Here is a 12,000-nt window from a genome sequence, read left to right as displayed (position 1 = left end):
ACCTAATTTTTAGTGGGTTTAAAAGATTATATTGCCCCTAGATATTTCAAATCAGTCCAAATTAATGAAAATATTTTACAATTTGGTCCATATTGATCTCAACCATCATATCAAAAGATCTAATGGCTGAGATTCTTTCTTACCCTTCTCACACTTTAGGCCTTTTTTACAGGATTCTCTACCTATATATATATATGAGGACCGCTAAAATGAGAACCACCTCTAGTTTTAAGAATCGTGAGAACTACACCGTGCGGGCCGAGGTGGACCAATTTTTTTTCATAAACGTAGTTCCGTGTATTATAAACACATTTGTAAAAAAAATTAAAAAAATGTCGTGTGTGTAGTGTTGAGCACCACAAGTTTGTGTTTACGGGTACCGTAAATCTAACCGGAAAATTTACGGGTACCGTAAACATAAACTTCAGGTGCTCAAAACTACACACACGACATTTTTTTTACAAATGTATTTATAATACACGCATCTACGTTTATGAAAAAAATTTGGTCCACCTCGGCCCGGATCAAAAAGTTCTCACGGTTCTTACAACTCGGGGTGGTTCTTATTTTAGCGTAATTCTCTCTCTCTCTCTCTCTATATATATATATATATATATATATATATATATATGATTAGGTTCAATAGTGAACACTAGTGTAGCTTGCGAACTGAGTGAACTCCTGGCCATACACGTATGTAGATTAATGACCAGGATTTGATGTTGAAATACACTAGTGTATTTTACGATTTGATGATGAGATCCTGGCCACACATGTGTGTAGATCAATAGCTAGGATTTGTTCACTCAGTTCGCAAATACACTAGTGTTCACTCTAAACCCCACCCTATATATATAGTGAAAGTGTAAAATACAATATCCCTTAACGTACAATACGTATGATATAGTGAAATTGCATGTTATAAAATAGCATGCATGAAATCGCATGTGATAATTTTGATGAAATCACATGTTGGTTTTTATTAACAATTTCGCATGTGATAATTTTGATGAAATCGCATGTTAAAAAACCAACATGCGAAATTGTTAGAAAAAACCAACATGCGAATTCAATGTGGGATGAAGATCTGTAGGATAAGGGCTCTTGTACGTTAACCTAACCCTATATATATATATATATATATATATATATATATATATATATATATATATATATATATATATATATATATATATATATATATATATATATATATATATATATATATATATATATATGGGACCGCTAAAATAGAAACCACATTCAGTTGTAAAAACCGTAAGAACTGATATTAACCAATTAGAAGTGACCACCTCTTTAGACATGTGATGTGGTTGTTTTTAAGGGGCATTTTCGTCTTTTACTCAAATTGATCACATGTCTCTTTCTATTCATATTCATGTCAATCTTCTCTCTCTTCTCTTACAAAAGCCAGAGAAGTCATATCACTCTCTTCCTCTCTCATCTATCAATCTCCTAATTCAAAACCCAGCCTTCTTCTTCGTTAATTCGTCAACACCAAATCTAAATCAACTTTCTCTTTCTTAAAACACAGCGCACACAAATAATGATGAACAATGATGAGTGACAAGGTGGTTGTTGTTGGTGACCGGAGGTGAAAAGGTTGGTCGGAGGACGGCGGTGGTTGGCGGTGAACCAAGGTTGATGGAGAAGGAAGGTTGAACGGTGGTCGGTGTGTTGCAGGTTTATCGAAGGTGGCGGAGGTGGTTCGATAGGGTATGTATTGTGTGGTCGGAGGTTATGAAGATGATGATGGCGAACACCGAAGACGATGATGATGACTGCTAGAGATGATGATGATGATGTCTGGTGTCTGGTCTCTGCCAGAGATGATGATGATGACCGGAGGTGGTTCAACGATAATATTGCAGGTAACAGCGTCGGAGATGAAGTATAGTGGTGATTATGATTCCATGTGAAGTTTGACTGTATAATTGCACATCGATGATAAAATATACACAAATAAAAAAAAACTCACGAAGAACGTCGGTCATGGCTGTCTAAGATGGGACAATTCATAACTTTTGTGAAAGGCCTGCATTAACATCCATTTTACATTCCATATTTATTTATTTTCCCAAATATTCCATGACCACAAAGAAAGCTAAAAAAATTCGTGTTTTAACAAATAATCACATTCTTATTATACATTCAAATTAAAGTTTTTTAAGGTAATGAACGAAACTATTATGGAGTGGTGATGGTAAAACGTAAAGTTTTAACGTAAAACGTAAAGTTTTAACGTAAAACGCAAACTTTTTTAACCTAAAACGTAAAACGTAAACTTTTTAAAGTAAAACGTAAACTTTTTAACGTAAAACGTAAACTTCTTAACGTAAAACGTAAACTTTTTAACGTAAAACGTAAAACGTAAACTTTTTAACGCAAAACGTAAAAAGTTTTACGTAAAACGTAAAAAGTTATACGTAAAACGTAAAAATTTTAACGTAAAAAGTAAAACGTAAAAAGTTTAACGTAATACTTAAAACGTAAAAAGTTTAATTTAAAACTTTAACGTAAAACGTAAAAAGTTTAACCTAAAGCGTAAAACGTAAAAAGTATCGTAAAACGTAAAACGTAAAAAGTTTAAAAAGTTTAACGTACAACGTAAAAACGTAAAACGTATAACGTAAACTTTTTAACGTAAAACGTAAATTTTTTCTAATGTAAAACGTAAAGTTTTTAACGTAAAACGTAATTTTTTTTAATGCAAAACGTAAACTTTTAACGAAAAACGTAAACTTTTTAATGTAAAACGTAAAACTTTTTTTTTATGTAAAAACCCGGTCGCAAAAACGGCGTGAAAAAACGGGGCGTAAAAAAACCGCGCGTAAAAACGGGACGGTAAAATGGCACGTAAAAACGGGACGTAAAAAACGGCGCGACAAAAACGGTTCGTAAAACCGGGTATAAAAAACGGCACTTAAAAACCCGGTCGCAATAAACCACGTGAAAAAAAGAGTGTAAAACGGGTCGTAAAAAACGGCGTAAAAACGGGTTATAAAAAAACGCGCGTAATTTTTTTTATAAAAAAATCTGATTTCAAAAATGTTGTTTAATAAAAATAAGCCGATTTTAGAAAAAAAATAACTACTTATATATTAAAGACATAATTAATGCAATAGGATAAAATGTAACAAAAAATAATAAAACTAATATAAAAAATAAAATTACTTAAATGCCCTTTTAGACTAAAATATTAAAGACATAATAAGACAAAAAAAATTTAATATTACTTTTAACTAGTTTTAATCTAATCCATTCATTTTGAAGATCTAATTCCGAGAAAGTGATTCTCGTGGTTTTTACAACTGGAGGTGGTTTTCATTATATATATATATATATATATATATATATATATATATATATATATATATATATATATATATATATATATATAAAGAACCACCTCGAGTTGTAAGAACCGCGATAAATTTTTGATCCGGGGCGAGGTGGACCAATTTTTTTTTTCATAAACGTAGATGCGTGTATTGTAAATACATTTGTAAAAAAAATTCAAAAAAAAAAGTCGTGTGCGTAGTTTTGAGTATCACAAGTTTGTGTTTACAGGTACCGTAAAATTTCCAGTAAGATTTATGGTATCCGTAAACACAAACTTGTGGTGCTCAAAACTACACACACGACATTTTTTTTTTTGAATTTTCTTTTTACAAATGTGTTTATAATACACACATCTACGTTTATGAAAAAAAATTTGGTCCACCTCGCCCCGTACGGTGTAGTTCTCACGGTTCTTACAACTTGAGGTGGTTCTCATTTTAGCGGTCCCCTATATATGTGTGTGTGTGAGAGGGGTTTTTTTTGTGCCCGTCCTCGTCGTCTCCTCCCCGCCGATCTCGACGCCGACGTTTCACTCAGAATGGTGTCTGGGGGGCGTCACTGGGCCTGGACGACCCCCACACCGAGTGGCCTAATGCATATAGGCTGGGTGCTGATACAAGAGCAGAAAGGACTCTCCTGACCCAAGCCATCCTTGCAACCGAAACATATATAGTATTTTTTTATTATTTATTAAGATAAGATTTTGATGTTATCTCATTGTGTAATGCGAATGACGAAGCAGTATTTAAGCTTACTAGTTTCGTTTGGCTCATAAAATTTAAATATAAACAAGGCAACCATAATAGCCCTTAGCCCAAGGTAGAAGCTAAATGCAATTGGACTAATAGCTTTGTTCCTATTTGTTTAGGTAAACAACTTGGAACATTTGGAATTTTTGAGGATTCCTATGAGATATATTATATTAGCAACCAATAACTTTTCAATGAGGTACAAAACTGCAGATAGGCGTGACTATACTTTGTACAAAGCAGAGCTGGACTATTTTGATAAAGAAAATCTTTTATCTGTGGAAGGGAAGAATAAACGCGAACGTCAAAAGAAGACTGTATTTATAACACGGTACCTGTATGGTGGAGAAGAGCGCTTAGTTACAAAAATTGAAATGCTTACAAGCGTTAGGCATCCCAACATAGTCACTCCACTTGGATTTTGTGTGGAATGTTCTGAGGTGATCCTTGTCACTGACATCAATCTTTCAAATAGGTACCTTGCTCGTTATTTGGAAAACCACATGAGCATGCATATTTTGACATGGGAAAAACGTTTGAAAATATGCATTGATGTTGCACATACGTTGAACTACCTTCACTCTGAGGTAGAACACCAAATGATGATGATAATGTACCCTGAAATTAATAGCAGAAACATTGTGTTGGACGAGAATTGGGTAGCAAAGATTATTGATCTTGAACACTCTATAGCCTTGGCCCAAGATCAAGAAGATAATCACTATTTCAACCGGATTGGCAAGCCGTCCTACAAAGATCCTGAGTATACAAAGACTCACAAATTAAATAAAGAATCACATATTTACAGTTTTGGAGTAGTGTTGTTTGAAATCTTATGTGGGAGGTTAGCCTATGACCCAATTTACCTTGAAGAGAGTGACAAAGGGTTGGCCCATGTGACAAGACAAAGCTTTTGCAATGGAACAATAGAGGACATGGTAGATCCTACAATAAATAAGGAAATACGTGAAAACAATTTTGTTATAAATAAAGGACCGAACAAGGATTCCTTGCACACATTTATAAAAATTGCATATCAATGTCTGTCAGAAGCTCAAGACCAGCGCCCAACAATGAAAGTCGTTGTTAAGGAACTTCAGAAAGCATTGTTCTTTCAAGTAAGTCATTGTTCTAACTTCATATTATTATGGATAACTATTTTTTTAAAGAAATAAATCTATAGGGAACAATTCATTTGAGTTATCTAACTTTTGGTTTTTACACTAATGGGGTGGTGGTCCATTGCCAAAGGCAAAACTTTTAAATACCTTGGGAAAGAGAGGTCTTTGGTTCAAGTCCCACAGACGACAGGAATAAAAGAAGTTTAGCGTTCAAAAAAAACTTTTGGTTTTCCTTCTCTCTCTTCTACTTAATTAAGGATAATTATTTTTTTAAGGAAACATATTTATTATGTCATTAACAAATGAATTTAAAAATAAAACTATCTATTGATTTTTTAAAATAAATTTATATTTTTTTACTAAATATATTCAATAAGTTCAAAATCATGTTGGTAAAAATATAAACACAAAGAATAATGATTATAATTGTTTTTATGAGTGATTTTCTAAAAAAAATTCAAATATTTAATGATGTCGGATGGTATGAATGGTAAAAAAAAAAATATAGGGTGTGTTAGAAAAATCAAAGTTAATGTCAAGTTGAAAGAAGTAATGTTTTAAAAATTAATCTAACAAAAATTTAAATAATTATCTTGATGGCTGTATATGTTAAAGGTTACATTATATTTTATCTGTTAGTATAATACACCAGTTTACTCAATCATGCAATGAATATATATATATATATATATATAGAGTGAACTGTGTGAACAGATATGAACCCTTGATTTTCTTTTTAGTTGTTAAGGGCAGGATTGTAATTATATAAAAAATTAGATTTAAATCATTATTTTAATAATTGAATTAAGTTACATCTTTCCTAATTTAAATTCATTATCCACATTATATTTATTTATTAATAAGATAATTATCAAAACAAACAACAAATCACCAGATTTCAATTTTAATTTTTATTTCAGATTTCATCACTTCAATTCAAATTTTGATTTTTAAGATCCACGTAACCTTCATATTTCAACGGTATACACATGTGTACTTGGATATAAATAGAACAGTACACATGTGTACTCAGCATCGTACAGTAATTCACAGGTGTACATCAACATTCAATACAAAATTTTTTTTGAGATATCACAAAAACAGACGATATACACATGTGTACATCGCATTAAAAAGAGGGCAAAATCAGAATACACATGTGTACATCGCATTTAAACAAATAATTATTTTAATAGTTGAATTAAGTTACATCTTTCCTAATCCTTGATTTTATTTGTGAGAGATTTATGCAATCAATTTAAGAGGATAATTGATTACTTGATTTGTGAGAGATTTATGCAATCAATTTAAGATTGAAATTACACATATACCCTTTTTGTATTTAATTAAATGGAAAAAATTAACTAAATAATTACCATCATGCCACTCACTTTAATCTCAAGATCATAAAAATCAAGGGCCCAGATCAGTTCACGCAGTTCACTCTTGGGATTTTGTTCACGTTTGAACCTAATCCATATATATATATACATATATATATATATATATATATATATATATATATATATATATATATAAAGAGAGAGAGAGAGAGAGAGAGTTAATTACATAGTTAGTTCCTTTGATTTTCACATAATAACATACTTAGATACTAATAGTTTAAAATCACATTCTAAAGTATTAACTTTTCATTTTTTCACGTTTAGGGGTATTAACTTCTAGGGTATTAACAAGGTTAGTCCCTGTGGTTTGCACAAAATAACATACATAGATACTAATAGAATGTGATTTTAAACCTACAAATAACGTTAATACCTCCAAACATTACAAAATGAAAAGTTAATACCCTAACATGTGATTTTAAACTATTAATACCAAACTATGTTACTTTGGGCAAACCACAGTGACTACCTATGTAATTAAGTCATATATATATATATATATATATATATATATATATATATTGAAAACATAACTTTTTTTTATTACTAATTATATAACATTAAATTTATCAACCGGTATAGTACACGAGATTGTAACCTGGTATCTATACTATATATAATGCATAAGACAAGTAAGATACTCAAAAGTTAAGAACTTTTTTTTTTTTACTTTAGTGCATAAGATACAACCAAAAATGAGGGTAAATAAGTTTTTCAAACACTAATTATACTATAGTCTCTCATCTTAATTACACTTTAATTCCCTTATGAATAACAAAATTGTAGATAATAAGTTGATAGTTACACATTATCCCCTTAAAAAATCTAACTACCCCTGATTTTTAAACCGTAAAAACTTTTTAATACATTAATGTGTTTTTTATAATTACACCATAAAAATGAGTATTTTATTCTCTACCGTTTGTACCGACCACCACTTCCGTCACGTTGTACCAGAGAAGAATTTGAGGCCATTTTGTTATTGTTGTTGAAATAGAGGATTGTGAAGTGGTAATTTGAGGCAATTTTGCTGAGCGTAACCGCTAGGGTTTCGTACACCAGCGACCGGAAAATCCGTCTTCGCTTTATCTCCACGAAGGTTCCGAGCAGCGGCGTCGTACACACGCACCGCCTCCTCCGCCAGATCTCTGATTTTTGCAACGAACTTTCCCCATGGTCGCTTCCTTACGCCTCTGTACCTAACTCCGATGACTGATTCAGATCTGACGATTGCCGGAGCTGTCGTTATGCCCCTGCGTATGACGGATCTGGTTGTACGGACGTACGATGACGGAAATTCGGGTTTCAAGATGGATAAAATTGATGAGGTGATGAAGATTGCTACTGAATAGTTGAGTAGAAGTGTGATCTATACATTTTGTATAGAGATTGTTGTATGGGTTTATGAACCTTAAAAGGGTTTCAGGATGGATGAAATTGATGAAGTGTTGAAGATTATTACTGAATAGTTGAGTAGAAGTGTGACCAGGATTTAATAGTTGAATTGGATGACGTTAGGGGCGGGGAGTGAAATAGTGATAAGCTTTATAGTGAGGGAGTAAAATGACTATTTTAAAGGACTGGGGCAAAACCATTAAAACGACCAAACCACAGGGAGCAAAATGGAAGTTTACTCAAAAATCAATTTAAGATGTTAAAAATTAACTTTTTGGGTGCTTTTGCATATTAATACATGCAAAAGCTTTTTAATAAAAAAAGTAATAACTAAAAATATAAAACAAAATGCCGAAAAACACTAAAAAAAGGTTAATTATTATTTTTTTTATAAAAATAATTTTTTATTAGAATGACTTCTACATATCTTTACATGCAAAAGGTCCAAAAAATATTTTTTTTTGCATGTTAAATTGAATTTTTAAGATATGTTTAACATGTTAAATGTATGGTTCCCCAATTTCCCACTTTTTTGGTGTTCCACATTAAACCTCACACTATATATATATATATATATATATATATATATATATATATATATATATATATATATATATATATATATATATATATATATATCTATGTATGTATACATCTTGTTAGATTTTACCTTCTCATTCATTTGTAACCAATTGTTTTCTCATTCTTTCTACTTGATATTTTTTTTATAAATAGAACATGGAATCAATACCAACCAAGTTTGCTTCCTTACAAATCCCACTTGAAGACGTGGTAAAGGCTACCAACGACTTTCATCATGATAATATCATCAGACACAGTGGATTTTGTACCACATATAAAGGACGACTCTTGTTGTCTGGAAGGTTGATGAAGATTGTTGCACAGAGGTTTGATTGTATGCAAGAGGAAGGCGAACTCAAGTTCATGACTGTAATCTCAGTGCTTTCCAAACTCAAGCACAAAAATCTAGTGTCTATTATTGGAATTTGTTATGAGAAAGATGAGAAGATCATTATAACCACATATGAGGCCAATGGAAGTCTCAGCCAATATCTAAGCGACCCGAACCTCACGTGGACACAAAGATTGAAGATTTGTTTAGGCGTGGCTCGTGCGTTGAGTTACCTTCGTTATGACGAGGGCCGTGATTATGCTATTATACATTGTAACATCAACAGTGACATAATTTTATTAGACAAGAACTGGGAAGCCAAGTTATCAGGATTTGAAATTTCAATCAAACAATTAGCATACCATGACCACCAGGTTTGTCTTTGTGAACATATTGGCACAGTGGGGTGTACGGACCCAGCAATTGAAAATACCGGAAGTGTGACCCACAAGTCAGACATCTACTCATTCGGTGTCGTTTTATTCGAAATATTGTGCGGAAGGAAAGCATTTATTGAGAACGAGGCTAATAGGTTCCTAGCTCCATTGGCCAAGTATCATTATGAAAACGGAACATTGCAGGATATAATTCATCCTAATCTATGGAACAATCAAATATCCTCGCTATCACTTGACAAATACTCAAAAGTAGCATATTCTTGCTTAGAAGAGGAGCGAGCACACCGGCCAGAGGCGAAGAATATTGTTGGTGAACTTATGAAAGCGTTGCAATCTCACCTGCGACCTGAAAATCTTGTAAGACCATACCGTCTTTTTTATTTTTTATTTATTTTTTTTTTTGCTTTTAGCATTCTGCCACTGTGATTTTATATTTTATATATATGTTAAAAACTTTTTGGGGGCAACTTCTTAACTAAACAATACTTACACGTTTGCCATTCAGCTTTACTAAATTTTTGTTTACATAAATAATACTTACAGTTTTGCCCCTTTATCACAAACCAACTACACCACGATTTTTAAACAACACTAACTATTTCCTACGTTAATATTGCTTTTTTTAAATTACACCGAAAAAAGAAGCATTTTATTTTCTTTAATTTTAGTAAAGTATTATTGTCTAAGTAGTTAATGCGGTAATATCAGATATCGGTCAATGACCGATATTGATATCATCCCTGTGGGATATTGGTAATTTTAATATCACGCTAAATTTATATATATATATGTATATATATATATGTATATGTATATATATATATATGTATATGTATATGTATACATATATATATATATATATATATATATATATATATATATATATATATATATATATATATATATATATATATAGCAATAAAACACTAACAGTTCAGTATACTCTCCGACCATTAATAATTTAACCTTTTGCAACTTGCAAAATACTAACAACTGTAGCAAGTAAGAACTGACTAAGGCTTAAAACAATAACATTTAACACTAACAACTAACAATTAAGACTTAAAACACTAATAGCAACGATAAGAAGAAAGATGAATGGTAGAACTAAGAAGAAATGTGCTAATATCACGAAAATCGGTGATACATCCATCCAAATTGGTCAAATGTCGTTCAATATCGCCAATATTATCGATAATTATATTCTAACCAATATTTTGTACAAATATCTCACCAGGGGACTAATACTAATATATTTGTCATTGACATAATTTGTTGTAGTTTTTTAATCCACAAAAAATAATATGTTATGTCATTAACAGTGATTTTTCGAGGTGAGCAAACCGTTAACCGAAACGAAACCGAAAACAGACGACGGATTAACCGAACATCGAATTAACCAAAAGCCTAACCATTCATATTTTTGTATATTCTAGCTTACATACCACTATTTTATGTATTTCATATATTTCATATTTCATACCTTTATTTCATGTATTTCTAAGCAAAAAAAATTAGCTCAAGTTTGGTTTTTGTTATTAAGGGAAATTAACCGAACCAAACTGAAAATCCACAAACTAATCGAACAAACCGAACCTAACATGGCCCAATTTTTTCTCCTATTGCTAAGTTTCGGCTTTTATGTTCGGGTCTAGTAAAACAATAAAACATTAAATATCAAATTTATCTTCAATCATTCAAGAAGTCATCGTTTTTACACAAAATAGAAAACCAAATTTTGTTAACTAACACAGACCTAAAATACCTATAAAGATATGAGAAAAAGGATGAGTACCTGAAAAAAGGACTACAACTAAGCACGACGACCTTTAAGATCTTTGAATTCATCAATTACGGATGTCCAATCAATTTCTTCAGCAATTTCTCAATCTATGTTAATCACAAAGTTATTCGCAACATTTGACATCTTACTATGAAGACAATAATTGAATATTTTCATTGCTGAAAATCTCTCTGTTGTTGCAGTAGAAACTCTACTGGAAGTGTTAAGATTAGTGGAACCACTCTATCAACCAACTTATATGTCTCACATTTATGAGTTTCACAAGTCTTATGCATAGATCAACAATAATTGATGCACCACTTTGCTTGGGATTCTTTTTCATTTCAATACTAAAAAGCTCCAATTGACTTCGTAATCAATCAAGATTAGTCGAACCACTCTATCAACCAACTTATACGTCTCACATTTATGAGTTTTCACAAGTCTTTTGCATAGATCAACAATAGTTGATGCACCACTTAGCTTGGGATTCTTTTTCATTTCAATACTAAAAAGCTCCAATTGACTTTGTAATCAATTTCTTTCTTGCTCCGAAAAATCTTCAGGATAATACTTCATAACAAAAAGACAAATCTGGGCAGTGTTCAATTTTGGGTGTTCTTTTGGAACTAAAGTAGAACTCATGTAATTGTTTGTCCAATGTGGATGTAAACAAATCTACTCGGTAATACCATGCTCTTCTTGTTGATTTTCATGCTCTTGCGGTTGGGACTCACTTGTTGATGAAGCTTTTTGACGTTTACCCTCTTCCTCTTGATTTTCATTACAGGTTTCTTCAACTTCAATTCATCAACCTTTCTTTAAAAATAGAATGAATGGTTTACGGCTTTCTTATGATAATTAACCTAAAATCA

At 31.6% G+C, this 12,000-nt stretch overlaps 1 protein-coding gene across 1 annotated transcript; it reads left to right on the top strand.

Moving 5' to 3' along the window:
- The first annotated feature begins 1,447 nt into the window (after positions 1-1,447).
- LOC110889032 (probable receptor-like protein kinase At5g38990) lies at positions 1,448-9,856 on the top strand. Its single transcript, XM_035980247.1, has 5 exons — positions 1,448-1,892; positions 4,232-5,230; positions 8,767-9,699; positions 9,753-9,764; positions 9,848-9,856. Exons 1-5 carry the CDS (start codon positions 1,812-1,814, stop codon positions 9,854-9,856), a joined length of 2,034 nt encoding a protein of 677 aa, XP_035836140.1. The 5' UTR covers positions 1,448-1,811.
- Positions 9,857-12,000: the final 2,144 nt, after the last annotated feature.

The sequence above is a fragment of the Helianthus annuus genome, chromosome 11, assembly GCF_002127325.2.
Source record: "Helianthus annuus cultivar XRQ/B chromosome 11, HanXRQr2.0-SUNRISE, whole genome shotgun sequence".
Taxonomy (NCBI): domain Eukaryota; kingdom Viridiplantae; phylum Streptophyta; class Magnoliopsida; order Asterales; family Asteraceae; genus Helianthus; species Helianthus annuus.
Note: the sequence above shows the minus strand (reverse complement) of the source record. Positions and strands in the feature narration are given on the sequence as shown.